Here is a 21,023-nt window from a genome sequence, read left to right as displayed (position 1 = left end):
CGGGATAGGAGATGACGTACTACTGGAAGAATAACCTCAAACTATTCCTCTTGTAGATTGTCCACTTGTATGGCACAGAGTAGTTTGAAATGATACAGCAGTACTGAATTAGTACAGCCCTGTACAGGCTAACTTACACTACTTGTCAAAATTGTTCTGGAAGTTCTTTAAGACCAGCATTACAGAGACTAAAACTAAAAGTCCTCTCCACTATTATGAGAAATTTAATAAGTTCTACCCAATGACTTGCTTTCCCTATGTCCTGGTTTCAGTTAGGACAGAGTTAATTTTCCTCCTAGTAGCTGGCAGGGTGCTATGTTTTGGATTAGAATGAGAAGAGCGCTGATAACATGCTGATGTTTTAATTGTTGTAGAGCAGTGCTTACACCAAGCCAAGGACTTTTCAGCTTCTCGCTCTGTCCTGCTAGCGAGCAGGCTAGGGATGCAGCAGGAGCTGGGAGGGGACAGACCCAGGACAGCTGACCCAAACTGGCCAAAGGGGTATTCCATACCATCTGACGTCATGCTGAACAATATATAGGGGTGGCTAGCCGGGGTGGAGGGGGGGGCCGGCTGCTCGGGGATAGGCTGGGCATCGGTCAACGGGTGGTGAGCAATTGCATTGTGCATCACTTGTTTCGTACACATTATTACTATTAATACTATTATTATTATTATTATTGTTGTTATTCTTTTCCCTGTCTTAACAAACTGTCTTTATCTCAACTCACAGACTTCGCTTTCCCGTTTCTCTCCCCCATCCCGGAGAGGGAGGGGGAGGGTGAGCGAATGGCTGTGTGGTGTTTGACTGCCAGCCGGGCTAAACCACAACACCCTAAAATGAAAGACTATCATTTTTGTTCATTGAGTACGTTAAATCTTTATATAGGGCAGCAGAACACATCAGCATTTCTAGTGCTAAGAAATCAGAAAATTCCTTTTACTCAGTGCTTCCTGACAAAGAACATGCAGATCTAATCTTTGAAGTCCATGCTATCCTTTTGCCCTCAATGGTGTCTATACTTGCATGATTCATAGGTAACCACACACCTGCCCTTTCTGTTTTCGCTAAGAATAAGCAGAAAGTAGGGTATGGAATACACTTTCAGGTTTTCCTCTAGTGTAGCACCTCCTTGAGTCAATTCAAGTAGTTCTATACTACTGCATGTGGTGATACGGCTAACCTCAGATGAAGGCAAGAAGGCCAGTTGGACAGAGTTCCTTCTTCCCTCATCCAAACTGAATGTAAAGTTGATCTGTCAGTCCAACTCATGAAGAGCAAATAATGAAAGTAGTGTAAACTGGAATGTCTCCTGCATAAATTAATCCCAGATATTATGCTACCCAAGAATTCTTCAAATAAGTGTAAAATCTTTTTTTTTTTTTTTTTTTTTTAAATAGAAACTGGCACCTTGCACTCCTATTGATCTAGTATTTATTCTCTGACAGCAATTGTGGTTGCCTCAGAGAAAATATAGGCCTCCATGCAAGCTGAACATCGGAGGAGTCTCTTTCCTTTGTTCCATCTAATGGTCATTTTGTGCCTTGAAACATAACGATCAATAGTTTCATAATTAAATTGTTGCTGATGAAACTACTCATGTTATTCATGTGCATAAAAGAGCTTCTATTCTGAGTATCATTGGGTTCAATATCATCTGAAATCTTTAGATGTCAGTTAGACATGTTCTGTAAAATGATTATTTCTCTGTCCACTCTGATATTTTGCCTTTAATTTCATCGAGCAAGAGAGCCTTATACGTATATTTATATATATTAAAAATGTTTACATACATATATATATATATATATAAATATCAGGGAAAATATTTTTCTGCATTCTGTTGCTCATTTAACATACCTTTGTTATAGCTTCTGTTCATGTTCCCCTAAGTACTGAATAATAATAATCTTTTAAATCTTTTTATTCGTTTCTTTAAAGAAAACAAATGGGACCTTCCAAGGTCCCAAGGAAGAAAGTTAAGTAGATACATGAATATTATAGTGATCTCAGAAAAATAATCATTTTTATCACTTTCATGCTTCACCAAGAAGAGGATAATTGCTGCTATCTGTTTAAATCCTACAGATACTATTTGTTGGTATAATTTCAATTGGCCACAATACCTTATTTTCAATGTACTTGCATTTTTAACTCTAATATAAAAATATGATTACTTAACATGATAAAAGTAAAATTGTTTCTGGAAAGGCAGGCAGGTTATTATGGAATATCTAATCTAATTAGATTAGGTGAACTTGATGTGACTTAAACCATCAGTTAGAAGCAACAAAGTCAGAGGAAAATAACATCCAGAGTATTTAACAACAGCAGCAGCAGTAATAATTATAGTCCTAGAATATTTCCACTTGAATCCTTCAAGATTCTTCAAAACAAAAGTGCATTGCACATCTTAGTATTTTTGTGAATCAGTTATCTTAATCTTATCAGTTACGTTAGAATGAAGCACAAATTATACGTAAAGTCTTATTCCAGCGATTTTTTTTTTGCTCCTATCAATTTTTTTTTCTTTTTAAATTTTTGGTCTGTAACTGTTCAAATGCTAACCCTTAAACTGCCTGTAACTGTAGTGGGAGGGTAGGAGAGTTTACCCTTAGTGAAATAAGAATTTCAGGTATTGTAAAATGATGATGTCTACATTTTTTCTGTGGTTTCCTGTGAAATTGTGAGTCAATGCAGACAGTGTTGCTCCTGATTCTCCTCTGCTTTTTATATGCTATATTATCTTTCTTTTACAGTAACTGAAAAGCATATGAAAGACTTCTTAAGAATTCCAGTGGTTCATGTAGAGATATATTCCTGTATGTTTAGGTATTTTCAGTCACCAAAGTAAGCGCTTTTATTTTACAATAGAGAAAATATTGTTACATATTCTAATCTAGTTCATCTCAGTTCATTTTCATTTGAGTTTATTCTTTTTGAAGCTCGATATTACCTGTGTTTTTTTGTACTAAAATGTATTTGCTACTCATTATACTCATTAGCTCATTTTTAGAATATAAAGTTATTTGTAGTCTATTATATTGATTCTATGGCTTAGTCCTCCTGTATATTTTTTATTAGCAAATGGATAATAATCCATATCTTATTCCTCTGCTTCCTCATCTTTCTGTGTACACCTGATTGAAATTTGAGTTACAAGGTTTTCTCCATTGTATGTATTGTTCAGAACGACCCTATTTTCATTTCTTTTTCCTGTGGTGCTGTTTATCATCTTTTAATATTGTTATGTTCCTATGTCTGGCCCAATGGTTATCATACCGGCATTGATCCAGAGGTGTGGTGATCGCTTCCAGCCTAGACAGAAACTGAGAAAAGCCCATCCCAAAATGAGGTGGTAATCCTACTGCAGTTGATGATCTTTTGATAGCTATATGGTTATTATACAACTTACATTGTGCCTTCTCAAGCAAGAAATGGCCCTCAGTGAGCATCACAGAATAACTGTTTCTTTTTGAAAGGGTTTTTGAAAACCTTACAAAACCACATCGTGGGCTGTAATAATGCCAAGTATTTCAAAGGGAATAACCTGGAAATAGGAATCTTCACCAGGAATTGTTCAGAAAGAGAATGGAAAATAGGACCATAAGCCAAAAATCATTACTGCTCTTTGTGTTAGAAACAAAAGATTGAATGTGGGGTGCAAAATGAACCATTGGTTCACCCATTGTGAAGATACCACTTCCCCAAAAATGCTCGGGCTAGTGAATTTTTAGAGAAATGCTGAAGTTAGAAAATGCCTTGCGTAGCTGACTCTTCCTTGCAGGATGCCACATCTTAAGCCACCATTTGTCCATGTTCAACTCAAATTTTAAGATGCGTTTCTCCTTTATTGTGCCATAGCTATTCACTCAAGTTCTTTGAAAAGGAAAGGAGGCATCTTCTGATGCTTGTTTTCTCCTTATATTCCCTCATTGCTATTCCCCTTGGCAAAGACCTGCTGAGCTGTATTGGGCTATTTCCAAAAGCCCCCACCTTGACCCGCGTCTTGTTGGAAGTAAGAATTTAACACTGGGCTGCGTTGTCATTCAGGTCTCTTGTATGGTTAACTCAACTGAACTTTTCCTCCTACTTTGAATGTCTGCTTTTGTAAGCTCTTTGGAAACACAGCAGGTTTGCCAATGTTGGTAGCATCACTGGTGACAGGACTAGTTGACATCATTCATCGTTCCCAGTAGGGGTGCTTACAATGCCAAACATTTGTTAATTAGAAAAGTTGTTTCTGGTTGAAAAATATCATTTTTCTCTCATTACAGGAGAGTTAAAAGAATTAATACTGTTTATGTATATTTTTTTCAGCTGAATTCCTGGTTGGACCTTATCTTGTCTCTTGTTAAATATTTGAAACACATTTTTATCCTATTAATTTTCTAAACTGCACGTGAATCCAGTGAGGTGTACCCCACAAGATGAATCCCTTGGGTTATAGTGGCATAAGGTATTCCATTAAAATTAAATTTGTGGTTCCAGCTGATTGTTTTGTTATACTAATTTGTTTCACCTGTCATCTTTGCAGAGCGGTCACCTAGGATGAAGGGTCAAATTAGTATCAAAAGAAATCCTTTCTGTTCCTTCCAAATTAAACTATTAATATTTAACTATTCAAATCACTATTAATTTTTAACATCGTAATTCAGTGATCTTTTCCTGTAGCATTGGAATGCTTGTCAGCGTTATTCGCAGAGATGCTGCTGCTTTCACTGTAAAATGGAGATTAGATGGAGGGCTCCTATCTGACATCCAATCTGTATGTATGAGAGCTTGTGGAAGGAGATTTGCTCTAGGGAATTCATCACCGTGATGCCGCAGGCCCTGTCTGTGTGCTCAGGTTTTTTAAGGAGTGGTTAAAATCAAAAGTTCCATTGCCTTTTGTGGGAAAGAGTTGCTTAATTTCTGTAATGCTGATTTAGTGCTGATACCAGCACTTGTACAACATCCTTTGGAAAGACATACACCTCTTCTCTGCAACAGTATTCACTGTTCTCAGACATCTGTCACCTGTGTCACAGAAGTGACACATAAGACACTGATCACTAATGATAATAATTGGGTTTGAGCCCCTTTAGATGGAAAATATTAAAGGACTGCAATTATAGTTTTTATCAAAACTATGTTCCAGCTGTAATTATATTGCTTCCTTTCATTCCCCCTCCTGTAGGACACTGTGATGAAGGGGAGGCTCCAGAGGAACTGGAGAACATTTTTTTTCTTCTCTGTATAGGGGTGTTCATCTAGGAAATCGGCAATGAAGACAGCAAACATCTTTGTAAGGGTTAGAAATGGTATCTAGAGCAGGATTATTATTTGCTGTGTAAAGTGTGTCTTCATTCAAATCATAAAAGCATTTTATTATTGTTTATTTTGATACAGAAAGTCTCTGAAGCCAATGTCTGAGTATATCCCTCCTGACACCTTCCCCCCAATAATTTTACTGTGATTGTCTGTCTAGTGCTTAACCTGGGATAAGTTTACATCTATCACTTTCCCAGTGGGCTTTTGTCAGGCTTGTTTCAGCCATTCCTTGTACGTGATTACCAGCAACCCTTTAAAATTGTCTCTTGATTACTTGCTATCTTTTGTATATATGAGCTATCCCTGAAAGGTCAGTAGTGTTCCAGTATACGAAGTGTTCACCTGTTACCTAACACTGACATATGTCAGGTTTCTTCTAGATTCTTACCTTTTTGTTCAAGTGGCTCAAATATTCCAGAGCCGGTCTCTTCTCAGTTCTTGTTTTTACAGTGTAAATTGTAAACAATTTCAATATATTAGGTTAATTTTGTACTGACATAGCACTTTTCTAAGCATTGCTTTACAGAAGAGGTAACACAAGTATCTTAGTCACCAAATCATGCAGACAGTTAATGAGAGAGGGGTGGAATTAGGATTGTGCCATATGTGCTTGCCACTGGATTGTGATTTCTCAAACTCTAGGCATGTTCTTTAGACAAATGGAGCACAGATCTTCCTAACAGCAACATTGCTCCTTTCTCTGTGCTGGAGTGCTCTCTATAATCCTACTCTTCTTCTCTGAAATATATGTTGTAATTAGATTCTAAGCAACACAATAGCATGTAATACGCATAGGTACTGGTGTTTTGTGGAGGTTGTTTTCCTTTGTTTTCCATAGTTTTTTTTAAATCCATTTTAGGATGATCATATTGTGGAATTTATTCTTTATTCTGGATGACTTGCAACCATTTTCTCACTTTCCCTTAATGAAGTACCATCCTATTTATAGGAATATGTTTTCATTGACATTATTAGAATGTGAATACTGTTTGGGGTGAAGAGGTTATCAAATAAAAGTTCTAAGCCCTCCCTCCCTCCTGATGTTCAGCATTAATGCCAAGGCTTCTTTATGGTTGTTTACATTTTGTTTTGGGGACTGGAAGTAAGAAGTCCGTGTGGAGGATTGCTTGTTCTGCTCTCCTGTGGGGAATGTGTAAGCAAGGAGTTGAGCTAGGTGTTGGGAAAAGGCTCAGGTTGGACAGCTTGCATCAGAGCCAGTAGGCATTGCACAACTGAGGACTGGCCTCAGGACTTCTGGGTAAAACCAGTGAACAGCCCACTAGAGGGAAGGGTTTGTTAAAGAAAATGTGGGGCACAGAGGGTCAGGTCAAAGGATAGATGGTACAGTATTGGGGAAATAACGTAAAATAGAGAGGATTTGAAATACTTGATGCTCAGGGCATGTGCTTTCAGGCAGTCCTGAAGAGTAAAGGGGCATCATTCAGACAGAAAAAGGAATTTAAGGTATAAGTGTAGGCCTTTGATACATGCTGAACTTCAAATTTTTCCATAGCATGGAGCAAAAGAAGTTCCTGTGTTGGTATTTCACCATGATATTAGAGGGAAAATTTCTTTCTGACACAGGTTTTGACTCAAATTAAAATACTCTTTTTTGTTGCTTTTTAAAAACAGCAATGAACAGAAAAGTACAGGATTGTCAGAAAATACATGCTTCTTCAGCCAACTTGCTCTGTAGACCTAGCAACATTATGGAAGAGATAGATGTTTGCTTTCCTGAAAAACAAAACAAAACACTGAGAAAAAATAAATAAATTAGATTTTCCTTGTGATATTATTCTATAGTATAAAAACTATAAAAACATGGAAGATATGGATAATACTAAAAAAAAAAAAAAAAAAAAAAAAGCAAATAAACAAAAAGGGTATGCCTTTATTCTTATTTCTTATTTATTTATTTGGGTGTCCTCGATGCTTATTTAAAATCTCTAGCTATACAGATGTTGATGTTGCTTTTTGTTGGAAGCGAAAGGCAGTTTCCAGGTTCACCATTGCTTGATTCTCATCTTCTCTCTTTTGTTCGACTTTGTCTCACATTTTCTTACCCCAATCATGAAGTTTTATGCTTCCTTCATTGTTTGTGGTCATTTAATCTCACTTCCTAGGTCTTCTTGGATGCATATTTGTATGGACTGGTTTTGTTAGTATTAGGTACTCAAGCTGAGCATGGAATTTCATTGTGCCTTCTATAAACTGATTTTTGAAGATGTTCCTTGCATGGTGTTTTGCTTCTCTTCCTAATTACTTCATGGTTTGCCAAAGGCTGTGTGCAGTATCCTACCACCTGCAGCAGAGAGGCCTTGGGTAATTCTTAGTGAGTCAGCTGCTGGTTAATGCTGAAAAGGGAGCCAGAAAAAATGTATGTGACTTCGTATCCTCGAGACCCTTGCTTTGAATCTCTGGTGTATTTCTGCAGTGCTTACCATGGTGTTTGATGATGTGAGGTTACTGCCTCTATCCTCCCTAAAATTCTGTGCTAAATTTTCGTGGAGGAGACACCTTTCTTATATCATCAGCTCTCTGCATAATCCTGTACTTAAATTCCTGATTTACTTGTATAATAATACATACCATTTGCTGTCACTTTGCTGTGACTGCTAGTGACTTTTTCATACATTTGGAGTAGAAGTCTCTTAGAGAAGAATTCCCTCTTTGAATAAACCTCAATCAATCTTTTTTTTTTTCATTTAGTCTAATAGAGATGTTTGCATGTCTAAGTAATTTTTATTAAATTATTTTTTTTTTTTTTACTGAAGTGTTGAAAGTGCAAAATAAAGTTGTACTGTCATTATCCTGTAGTTAGTTGTGAAAGCCTGAGCAATGGACAGCATGTGCATTCTGTTTGATCTATCTTTTGTCTCAGCAGTGGCATCTTCACACTGCATAGTGTTTTGCTGTTAGAAGAAGGCATAGTTGCAGCCAAAGAAACTCAGGTTGTGATCTTGTCAGATCTCATAAGACAAGTATGGTCTAGCATGATCACTATTATTGTAGAATATCTCCAGGGAAAAACATAAGTGCCTTAGGAAATGATGATTCACTAGTTGCTGTTTCTGCTTACAAATCCGAATTGATTCTTTGTTGAGAATAAATGTAATGCTGAAGTTGCACTCTTCAAGGGGTAAAATTATTTGATCACTTCCTTCCATTTACTAATTCTGTGGTATTTTTGTGAGGCCAAAGGAGTAAACTGAAGACTAATACCAAAGAGTGACATAAATAGGATTACTACTATTTTTTTTTCTTTCAAGTACTGAGAACCTATTTGTCCTAGTTAAACACATTGACACAAGTTAGGTTCTCAGAAAAGTTTTTAGTAACTTCGATGCCTGAATACTGTTTCTACACATGCATTTTTAATAATCTTAGTCCACACTCCCTGAGGTAGTTGGGTGTGCTGCAGCTAGATCCATGTTCTATTTGCTTCAGTAAGAAACAACATTCCATCCCTAATTTGTCAAAATTTGAAAATATACTGGTCTCTGTCACTTTTGCAGAATTTGTTTGATTAGAAACTTGTACATGAAATACAAAGATGCTAAGTCTATGGGGGCGCCTAACAGTTTGACTCTAACTTTTTAAATGGAAAGTTGAGAAAAGTAAGTCTGAGTCTCTGTAACTTTCATATCCCCTGTAATACATGCTCCAACACTGCAAGCCTTTTTATTGCATCTCTAATAGGTGTAAAGAAATAATAGGCGTCCTGTCCTCAGTATACTTGAACTCTGCTACAAAACCTTAACTGTGATGTTCTGTTCTTGTATGAGCAGATTGACACTTCTGTCATACTTGCAGTTACATTTATGAACAGTTCCACATTAATATATTGCAATCGCTCTAATACACTTTTGTGCAAGTTTGAAATGGGCATTGTATTGCATTTTGTAATTTTTTTAAATGTCGAAGTTAAAGCACATTTTCAGAGTGCTGAAATAAAAACTCTTTTGAACTCATTTTGCCAATATAAATTCATTAAGCTATGATGAAATGTTGACTAAAAATTGCATTCAAAGGTCAATCGGATATGTTTTGTATTAGTGATATTGAGAGTTCTGCAAAACAAAGCTTGCAACTATTGTTGAACTGAAAATACCTGAAAGATACCAGCTTCATATAATATGTATCTTTCACAATTTTATGGATAAAAAGCATCCTTTCTTTTTAGATTGTTATATTGCTATATAAATAAATCAGTACTATATTGCTTTAGGGTTTCTTTTTTTTTTTTTTTTGACACAAAAAGCAGGTATTTGCTCTGTACTCAGCTTATAGTAAAACAGAGGCAAAATAAAACCGGATCTTAAGATCTAATGGTAACAGGCATCTCTTCTGCAAACTGTAAATTTGGCAGTGGCAACTTCTCGACAGTTTCAGGTTCTGGTGTTGTGTGTTCTTTATTTTTCTAAGTGAATGTCCTATGATTTAGAGAAGCTGAGAACTTCACAGAATTGTTCTTTCCACTTCCGCTGTCAACATTAGTGATTCACGGCTCCAGTCTAGCTGGAACTGTATAGTTGGCTTTCTTTCTGCATGGTACATAATAATGAGTTCCAAGGCTTTAGTTGCTCTCTGTATGAAATTCTCTCATAATTGTGTCAAGAAAAGCAATAGCTACTCTGAGAAATTTGGAATAATGGTTTACAAAACCATTTAGTTAATGGTTTGCAAAAATACAAACCAATATACACAGATTGTGGGTCTGGTCCTGAGATGTTTGTCTTTATGGGTATAGCTCCCAAGTCCACAGATGTCAATTGTAAAAATCACGTTCACCATTTGGGATCTGGCTGGAGATCATAGAAGGTGTCAGCTACAAAAAAAGAGAGTTTGAGACTGGCATGTAGACCTGGTAACTGCAGAACTCTAGACATACAGTGCATAAATTGATCATAAATCCAATACAGAGAAAGACCTTTAAGATGTTTTGGATCTCATAGTTGAGGGTATAGTTCTTTTCTCTACAACTCCACATCTCTATCACGTGTAGAGTATTACGTTTTTGATAGCTTTGTTATCAAAATAACTATTTCTATTTCCATTGTGACTTTGGCTTGATCATTTCATTAATATTGCTTAGTCTTCAAGAAAACGTGATATATATTGCACCATGTTTTGTTACCAATGCTCTGTATGTTCCCTTCACCCTGTGCAAAAGTTTACATGAAGGATTCAATCTATGCGGTAGTACTGGAAAGGGAGCTCCTATGCACTCTATTACCATTAAAGTTAGGAATTACTCCGAATCTTTAAGATTGAAACTAGGCAATCCCTACTACTTGGTTTAGGTTCTGAAAGATGTTCTGATCTCTGTGGAGTTCATCCTCAGTGCTGTGAAGCTGAAGACTCTGAGTCTTATGGATATACAGCACTTTGTTCAGCGAGAGCAGTTGCAAAAGAGTTCGTTCTTCTGGTAGTATGAAGTTGTAACATCTTTGAAGCCTAAAGATAACTAAAGAGCTTTAATTTTTTTTCCCTCCTATAGAGTGGGGCTTCTGCTGTAACGTAGTTTATTTATTTATTTATTTTTTGTTTGCATCTCTAAATCTGTAATATGCAGTCCTCTCCAAAATCTTGTAATTAGTTTCTTCGCTAGATCTGATCTGAATTGAATTCGATTCCTGTCTCTGTGATTGGACTCAAAGTTTGGTGGCAAGCTTTAGTATTAAATATACACATCTCGGTGCACTTCATATATTAGGTTTCTGTATATTAAATCAAGGTTGTGTAAAAGGGTGGGAAAGCTCCTTATGAAAAGCATTGGTTTATGAGACGTTCTATGTACTACAACTCTTTCTGGAAAAACTTGTCCTCTTCTTTTACAGTACATCTTTTTGTCATACTGGGTTCTTCTTACTTCTGTCTATGTATATAAGATAAAAGTGGAAATGGTGGGTTTCTAAGGAATAAGGTTCATCAGAAAAGCCAACATATGGCAATGAACAGTGAAGTCTATATACTGGAACAGAACATAAACCTTCATGTTTATTTCTGCTTTCTGCTTCTTGCTGAGGGGAAAATAAGGAAGTCTGAATATCTCAGAGCAGGAGGCATGTGCTGTAAAGACATCACCCACTGGATGTTGAAATCATACAAACTGATGTACAGGTGTTGTTATTTCCCATGTTTGCACACTAACTTCTTTAGGATGAGACAGTAGTTTTAGTCCATATTCCCCTAGATATATCCTTATCATGTTAGTTATGATAAACATTAAGTGTATGAATCAGATTACATTGGTTTTGTTTATAATCTTTGAATACATGATTACGAAGAAGATTTCATTGTGGAGTTAAAAATCTGAACTAAACCAACTAATAATTGAAGTTGATGAAGAGGAAATTGTCAGACCAATCTCAGTGATTGTCTCTGAATACCAGTTAGAGAACATGGATCTTATTATTTTGTTACACTGGTTTCTAAACAGTACTAGGTAGGCTGCTTTATTAGACTAAATTAGAACAAAACTGAATAAAAAGCATCAGCATGGCTTATATTAGTAGTTTCTTTTATAAACTTAATTGTATATAGGCAATTGTGACCAAAATCTAATGAGGTGCCAGGAAACCAAAGGAAGTAATTTAGTTTATTACTCAAAAGTAAACATTCAAGAGGCATTATTCAGACAGGCAAATGCATGCACATTCAGAATTTTATATTCAAATTAAATCTCACTATTTCTTCCTAATTACCCAAGGGTAGCATATGTCTACTCTTTTAAAAGGCAGTCTAAATAATTTGGTGTTAAACACCAGAAGCTGTTCATCGTGTCTTAAATTACAACGGCATTTTAGTTTCTTACTAAAAGAACTGCAAATCTGATATCTCTGCAAGTACTTTTGTATGTTTTACTGCTCGTAAGGGTAAACTTGCAGTACATCCTTATGGTAAAGAAGATTTTGTTGTTGTTCTGAGTCCTGTGTCGCCTGTTTCTTTGTGGCAATGAACAGGGTGAGCTTGTATGACTGATGTTCAGAATGGACATAGATCAGCCTTAGTTTGCTTCTATAATTCTCATGGGTAGGCAAAAATACAGATTTTTTTTTTTTAGAGTTGTCAGGATTCACAGGTAGCTATATAGTCTTTCACAGGTAGCACAATAGTCTTTCACCATCTTATCTGCAATGTAATTTATTGCACATACGTTGTTTGACATATGAATCATGTTTCTAATTGCCCTGGTTTTCTAGGGGAGGGTCTTCCTGTGTGTTCACAGTCAAGTTTCCTTTTATTCAGTCTATTTCAAAGCTATCCTTTTATTTCATCAGAACTTCTTATGAGCTGAAGTCCTTATTCCTCTAAGTCCCCAGTTCTTCTCAAATTCAAAATTTTTCATCTCTCATTTTTAAAGCCTTAATAATTAAATAGACATTTGAATCATAATGCCATGCAACAAAGTGTTGCTTGCTCTTTTAAAAGTATTCGGAGAGATGGCTTTCTCCTTTTCAAGTTTTCAAAGGCCATTGCTTACGTGTTGCTTGGCAGCTAATTATTTTTACATTAGGACATATTCTATACAAATGGTCTCTGTATTAATAAACAGTGGCAGCATCTGATGACATTGCTGTTCTTGAACTGAGTTGTGTCTCTGTTGTATACCTCTGGCATACAGCAAAGTTTGTTGCATTTGCGCTTACATACCCCAGAAGCAGATTTTCATCTCTCAATTTAGAGATCAACTTAGATTTCTTTTCAATGTTGCAAAAATAAGAATAAATAGAAATAGCATCTATGCACAATGTTTTCCAACGATGAATGTTTTTTTGTTAAAGAATGAAGGTCTGGGGAACTAATGGAAGGAAATCACCACAATATAAAATGTTCCTATCTATCTCAGATGGTTTAAACTGGGACCTTTTCTTGTAACACGAAGTGAGAGTGGCTATGGTGAAGGACCACTCAATGGGATATGTCTTTAGTAATTGCATTCAAGTGTCTGTCCTTTTTAGAAGGACATTCTTATTAAAAAAAAAAATCAAGTAAACACACTTTTTCTGAAAAGTAAATCCTGTATCAGATATACCTTTTTACCTTTTAGAAATTATATGTTGGAAAACCATTATGGACTTTTGAACTGTGCAAGGGAAAGCTATCCCCATGTTACAGTTACTTAGAACTCTTATCTAAAAGGCTCTTAGCTTTACCATGTGTATAAATTTTCAAACTGTGGTTCTAATTTTCTATTAGAATTTTTTCTATTTCTGTTTTCTGTACAAATTGAATAACAACCCAAATATTTGATTTTTTTTCCCAAGCATGTACAGGAAGAAAAAAAAAAGCACAATCCAGGTAGATTCTACCTTCAGAGCCCATACAAATCCAGTAAGCCTATTGGTGTTGTTTCTTTCAGCAAGGGAAAGCAGAAACATCCTAGAAACTATGTTGTACCTCTGAAGAATGCATTTTTAAAAATGTATGCCCAGTACATAAGTAGAGGCTATCTTTCTCATGTAGAATTAATATAAAAAAATTATTGAAAATATTTCTTCAGTAAAAATGTGGATATTTATATTACCTAAAAAAAAAAAACAAACACACACTACAAGAGTACAGCAATATGCCATTTTTTATTACCGACTGTTCTTCTGATGCTAATTGTCAGAGCTGCCTAGAACCTTTCACAAGTACTGTATTTCATGTACACACATGGAGAAAAATAGTGTTTACCTCTAACTGTTTAGTTATAAATTCATGCATTTGTGCATCTGTATTTATAAATGTATGGCAAATCCTTTTTTTTATTTGTATGTGTTCTGAATTATTTTTATGTAGTGGTTTTTGACTTGCAAACAATTTTGCAATATGGTTTGGATGGCTTTGTGCAGGACACAGTACCACAGGCAGCAAAAATCTTTGCATGGTACTCCTCTCTCCCTAGTGTGTTTCCTGCTGCATTCTTGCAGCTCATTTTAGCCCAGAACAGAGGTGTGTATATATATATTTTTTAAACTAACACTAAACAAAAGTAGTTTCATGATTCCTCAGTAAGATTGGGCTAGAAAAACGGGGATATGGAACATTTGACAGGAATACAGAATTGCTGACTTTTTTGTCCTTGTTGGACTATTCCTATTCATACTTCACACTGAAGTGATCAGCTGTCAACAGTGTTACATATTAATGGGCAGCAGCTGGAATGCATGCTTGTCCGAGGTACACCAAAGCACAAGCTTCTACAGCCTGCAGATGCTTTAACTTCACTAGCCTTAGTAGTTACCTGTGTTTTGAAGAAAGTTGAAGGTTTGTTTAAAATTTAAACTAGTGGCATCACAGCTGAGATGCATCATGATCGATTATTCTGGTGTTGGTTAAGGTGTAGCTAAGATAGCTATTAGTAGAGGTTTGACCTTTTATAGTGAATGCTTTATTTACAGATATGGAGTTCAGTTGTGTTTGTGGTCTCCTGCTACATGCTGTTGCCTTCTACTTATGTGCACAGTAAATGCTGGCTGCTGGTGTTGGTGTTGGTGTCCTGTTTGCTTGGGCAGGGTCAGTCTGCTTTGAACATACAACACCAGTACAGGGGGATGCAGAGTGGTCACAGCTCTCTGTGGCACTCCGGTAACTGGGCTTTTTTCAGTAGTTTCCTATTCAGTTACATTACTGAGACTTTCGCAGGAAGTGGTCTGTGTTTTCCCATTGCACTCAAACTAGTTTCTCCTCTGGCATTTCAGGAAAAAGGAGGTACTGTGTGCACCCTAATGTCAACGTGCATACACACCAGCCTGGTATTTAGAATAAGGAGGTTTTCTGCAATTTGTAGGATGCATTGCTGCTTCATAATAAGATATGCGACTAACTGTCTACTTGAAACTATTTTCTGGTGGATTAACTTTGCTTTTTATGTGATTGTTATCTTTGTAAGACCATGTAAGATTGAAACAAATTCTGTCAGACAGTTCCTGGGTATTCAATTCATCAAGATAAACTTATTTTATTAGGTTGTCTGTGAACAAAGCAGAGATAACTACAATGCTTATCTTTAACAGCTGCGCATGCACCATCATGCAACAATACCAATGTATAAACATTAGTGTCCCCAGATCCATAGTGCTGTCAGAGTGGACTTGTGTTCGAGCTGATGCAATTTCATTTTTTTGAGGCAAGTAGTTAGCGTGTTTTTTTTAACTGTCCAATGACAGCTTTTTCAAATACAAGTTTTCTGTAGAGATTTTGTTTTAAAAGTCTTCCTCAAAACTGACACCTTGGTTAATGTATGCATAGAATGCACCCGCACTTGATACATGCCATAATTCTACAGTCATACAACAGAGGCAGCAGAGATATTATTGTAAAAAAAGATGACTGATTTCTTACCAGTCATCTTTCAAGTGCTTATGGAGGCAAATGGCCTTCTTCATAAAGCTTGGAAGAAGAATGAACTTGTTGTTCGTTGCTTCACAAGCTGGCCTAGTTCAAATATAAACTTTGAAAACACGGGCTCTTAAGGATTTTGGAAAAGTCCGTGGAACCTTTTGGAAATGTGACAAAGTTTTGGTCTAGAAATAAAATACTAGGCTTAGACATGTAGTTTGCTAGCTGTGGTTGTAGTCTGGTAGCTAGGAGTCAAGAATGTGATCTGAAGCTTCAGAGATAATTTGTCTTTTCATAACCCCCTTCTGCTTCTAGGAAAAAAGAATTAAGCAGAAGGAAAACCGGCAGTTGGTATTTGATTTTTGTTTGTTTTTACTATAGGAGATTGATATATATATATATTTTTAATCTAAGGTCTTTAACATTTGAGGATTTCAAAAGAAGGACAAATACTAAAAAAATGTATAGAATCTTGTAATAGTCTCATTTAATACAGGGAAATAGAGGCATAAAAAATAAATAATCCTTTGGCTTTACCCCAGACAAAGCACAGAATATAGGTGGCAATCACCAGAATATTTAAGTAACAGAAATACTAATACTGAAGACAGTTTGCAGAGATTTTGTAAATAAACTAAATTGTCTGTAAGCAAAGAATAGTGTTGTAATTTAACTATTCTTCTGAAATACTACCTATTATTTGAAATGGATATTAATAATCCAGGGGAATGAGCATGGGTCCTGGGAACTTCATCCTACTGCAGTGACCTTCTCAGTAAGCCTGCCAGTTCTTCTTGTCTTTGATCACAATCTCCTGTTGTGTTACATAATAGTAACAAAAGTCACATGGAGATAGATGAATTCAGTCAAATTTATGATGACAGTTTCATTCCTGAGCTGTCATTCCATAGCAGCATGTTTATATATATACGTACGTACATACAGAATCACAGAATCATCCAGGTTGGAATAGACCTCCAAGATCACTGAATCCAACCTCTGACCTAACACTAACAAGTCCTCCACTAAACCATATCACTAAGCTCTAAATCTAAACGTCTTTTAAAGACCTCCAAAAATTAGAATCCCATTTCTTGTGCTGCTTATTTTCAGCTGAAAGTGAAATTGTCAAAATAAGATATGACTTGAAGTTTTTGTCTCAGCTCTCCTTTGTTGGAATGGTACTGTTTGTCACTCCCTTCCATTTGTTTTTCAGCGTTTTTTCCTTCCATACTTTGGTATCTATTTAGGTAGCTTTAACTGTAATGTTAAAGGAAAAGCACATTCTCTCTGATCAGCGCTTGAATGGGAGATTTTGGAAAGTGATATTCTTTGCAAATCAGTCATAATCTCCTTTAAGATTACACAAAACACGAGTCCACCTTCCACCCTCACTTTGCTATGTGAATACCAGGTGTTCCAAAGGGTGCTATCTTGTGAGGGAGAAGAAAACCAAAAATAACTCGCTACTGACAGAATCTGAGGGATTTTTCCATTTGGAATAAAAGATTTTTGTAGGTTGACAGAAAATCAATGCTTTCTCATTCTTATTAGGACTGGAGTAACGTCATCTATAGACATCCCTACACCAGGGAAAATTTCATTTAAAGTTCCCATCATAGCAGCCAAACAATCTTGGGATTCCTCATGCAGATGAAGGTCTCTTAGTCCTTTTTGTGCTAAGAATATCAGGATCTCTGATGAAGAGCATATTCCCATGGTTAGCTCTGTTGCTATCTCTTCAAACTTATATCTGCCTAGAAAAACTGACCTCTGTTTTAGGCACAGCTGTATGAACGCAACTTTGTCAGTGCTAAATCTTTCAACGTTGCTAGCATCTGTACATGTGCAGGAGTGGTAAATAGAATTGTTTACTTTGTCAAAGTCCTGGAACAACACAACAGAGTATAATCTCTTTTGTATTTTGGCAAAGCACAAATGTTACCTCTGAGAAATCGTTTGTTTACATTTGAAGTGCTGAGAAGGTAATCAAGTAGTTTTGGCAATTGAGTAGAAATATTCTGTATATATGAGCTTATCACGAAGGCCCTCTCATTGTAGTTTGAATTACCAACACAAACTCTAAAGGCAATGACTAGTAAAAGTAGTAAGAGGAGGAAGAGACCATGGAGAAAGCCTGCCTTTTAAAAGAAAGTAACATTCAATTTCAACTGCCTGCTAAGCACTTCTTGGAGGGTAGCTTGATACTTGTGTCTGACGCAGCAGTCTGAGCACCATGAGACCAGGAGTGGCACGAATCAGGTTAGGGTAGGGTTTCTTAAGAGATGAAGGAGTGAACAAACAGCCCTGAAGAAGCCTAAAACTCAGAATATCGGAGGCATCTGAAAATTAGAAAGGAGCTCGACTGAATTACTGAACAAAGCCAGGGATCAACACAAACTAACAAGTATAAATGTAAGCCTAAATTTATCAGCAAAAGCCAGGCATGTATGACTGTGTGCGTATGAGAGTTTCTTGCTAAAAGCAAACAGGGAGTGAGTGACATATTGCTTTGATGCTCTTTAAGAGAAAATGATGGCAATCCATATCATTTACCTGTCAAATATATTTGGGGGGAAAAAAAAAAGCAAGCATGTCAGATATATGTTCTGCAAACAGTTATCAAGGGTGTTTCTTTGATATTGGTTTGGTTATTTGGTTTGGAGCGTTCCTTGGAATCTACCATTCAAATCTATATATGTCTTGATTTACCTTGAAATTGACTGTCATCCTGTGATACGGAAAAGTGAGGGCAATACAAAGGTTAATGTAAGGCTGGAGAAGCCTTTGGTCTTGCTGTTAATGAAGGGGCTCTTCCAAAGGGGTTCACTTCAGAGTAAGTAAAAATGAGTATTTTCCTCATGTTTTAGAGGCACTGCTTCTTTCTGGTCTATAAAAGGCTAAATTTAGCCCGTGATCCTTTGAGCACCCCATATTTACTCGTATATTTAAGCTTATCTTTGGTTCCAGACAGAAATGCCATTTACCTCTGAGTATATGGATGTTAGCCAGATGATTGCACTTGCATAAATGAAGATTACCAAGAAGGATTCCAGATTGACATTTATGATTAGGTCTATTGTCGAAACCCTTTGCATGACCTGAAGAAATTTGACTGCATTCTCTTTATTCTGCTGAACAAAGCTGTAAATCCACAGCGCAAAGGTGTAAAACATTCAGGTTTTCTTTTTGCAATCCAACTGCGTAAAGGAAGCTCCCAGTAATTGGAGGAAGAAGCAAGAAACTTCAGGGTCAGGTAGGTCACCACCTCTAACTGATGCCTTACTACAACAAAATAAAACAGGAGAGTAAAGTGCAAGAGCTGCAGCAAATTAGGCTCAGAGGCAGCAGTTACAGTTGCTGGATGAAAGTAAAATATGGCCCATATGTCTGGAAGTCTCGTTGAGATCCAGTGGTAGGAATGGTGCTCTAAAGATATTAAATGTTGTTATGCATTATTAGAGAAAGATTCAGCTCAGCTTGCATTAGAGCTAGTGGCTGTGACAACTGAATTGTGCCTTCTATAAAGAGTGTGTTGATAGTCCCATTTCCTTTGTTCACTTCCCTTGTATTTGCTTATTGCTGTTTAGTGACGGACAGCAATGTATGGGTTAGTCTTCACAGTAGATACTCTTCTATGATAATCTTCTTCGTTTTTTTTTTTTTTTGGTCTTATTTGTGCTTTGCCTCCTCGCTGATTCTTTTTTTTTTTTTTTTTTTTTTTTACTATTTTTGAACATAAATAATCATCATGCACATGCTGAGTCTTGTAATTGAAGCAGAGCCATAGATGACTCCCAGACCAGACTTCTAGCATTCAGCCATAGTGCCAACCTTGTTACTCCACTTGGTTTTCAAATGCCACATCATCAAACTGAAAAGCTCACTGTCTCGTATATTTTTTTTCCACTTGTAGAGCATGATGAATGCGGCAGCGGACAGCATAACTGTGATGAGAATGCAATCTGTACTAACACTGTCAGGGGACACAGCTGTACCTGCAAACCTGGATATGTGGGGAATGGGACCATCTGCCGAGGTAAGTCTGTTACTCTAGAAACAACGTGAAAGTGGCAGACTCTATTAATATTTTCTGACAGTCCCCTACATTCCACTAACTTGTGATGGCTGGATTCTGTCAACAATCCACTGTCTGATTTATCATCTGGCAACTGAAGTATGCATGGAGATGATGGGAATTGATCTGTGCATAACTTCTGAGCAATAAGGAAGTATTTCTGGAATGCTAGGAGAAAAGGACTTTCCATTTACTGCCATTGAATACTGTCATTTGAGCTACTATCTTTCAGCTTAAAATTAATGTTCATTGCTTTGGTAATTGTAGATAGTATGTGCTATCACCTTTAGCATTGAAAATTTAATCAGGTGTGTTTTAAATTAGGGTAATCAACTCATATTTTAACATAATATTGCTGTGTTTTGACTACTCACAATAGGATACTTTTTTTTTTGAACCTTACCTTTAAATGTTTATTTTGAAGTTTTCTCTGTGATGTAAACAAGAAATACCTAGCATCAGCTATGCTTTCTGTGAGGTGATAGGTCATTGATTTAGGAACTTTGGGGGGCTTGTTTCTGTGGAGAAGGACAAACAATGATGTTTTATAAAGACAGAGCAGTGAATATATTGACCAGTTGGCTTAGAGAGGGCTGTGTCATGAAGGTGCTTCATGAGTTCTACTTCTGTATTTATGAATTACCTTGTCTCATGAAAAGCTATTTATTTATTAATTTGCCATGTCTGGTGCTGCATAATTTCTGACTCTCTAAATAGAATTGCAATTACAGGAAAACTAACTTTTACATTTTTGAGATGACAGTTACTGAAATTGAGAAAATTCTGTACTTAGTCTGTAGGCACAAGACACTGGATATTAATTTTTAGAATGTTGTAAATTGGCCAAGGAATCCCCTAAAAGAGTACAAAGATTCATATCATTCTTGTTTCAAGCTAAAGACCTTCAGGAAGGTTAGCCTGTCAGCTGTTAAGTTTTTTTTTTTTTTTAAAGATTTTTTTTTTTGAAGATTGCTTTTAGATCTGACTGTCTTTGGGTACTGTCCATCTGCACGACAGCATTGCTGTATTTAAAACTGCAAAATGATTTGCAGTGATTTAACAAGGATCACAAAAAGGTTATGAAAATGATGGCCAAGTTAAACCTTCCATCCATATTGCGGTTCTGTCACCTCCTCAGGTGATACGGGGGAGAAATTCATTCTAGTACCTTTTACGCTATTACAATAAATGCAAATTACACCATACACAAATGTTTTCAGAAAAGTCTGAGTAAACAGCCTGGCTGTGTTCAACTGTGATATTTTTTTTTTTTCTGAGGATAATATAACAAGATGAACCCTT

General features: G+C 36.4%; 1 protein-coding gene across 1 annotated transcript in view; it reads left to right on the top strand.

Moving 5' to 3' along the window:
* NELL1 (neural EGFL like 1) overlaps positions 1-21,023 on the top strand; it is a 295,005-nt gene that overhangs the window by 158,080 nt on the left and 115,902 nt on the right. The window contains exon 14 of the mRNA XM_050711117.1: positions 19,560-19,682. Coding sequence (XP_050567074.1) covers positions 19,560-19,682 — 123 coding nt within the window. The remainder of the gene's footprint in view (positions 1-19,559; positions 19,683-21,023) is intronic.

This window comes from Cygnus atratus, chromosome 5 (genome assembly GCF_013377495.2).
Source record: "Cygnus atratus isolate AKBS03 ecotype Queensland, Australia chromosome 5, CAtr_DNAZoo_HiC_assembly, whole genome shotgun sequence".
Lineage (NCBI taxonomy): Eukaryota > Metazoa > Chordata > Aves > Anseriformes > Anatidae > Cygnus > Cygnus atratus.
The sequence above is the reverse complement of the archived record's forward strand: the minus strand, read 5'-3'. Positions and strand labels throughout refer to the sequence as shown.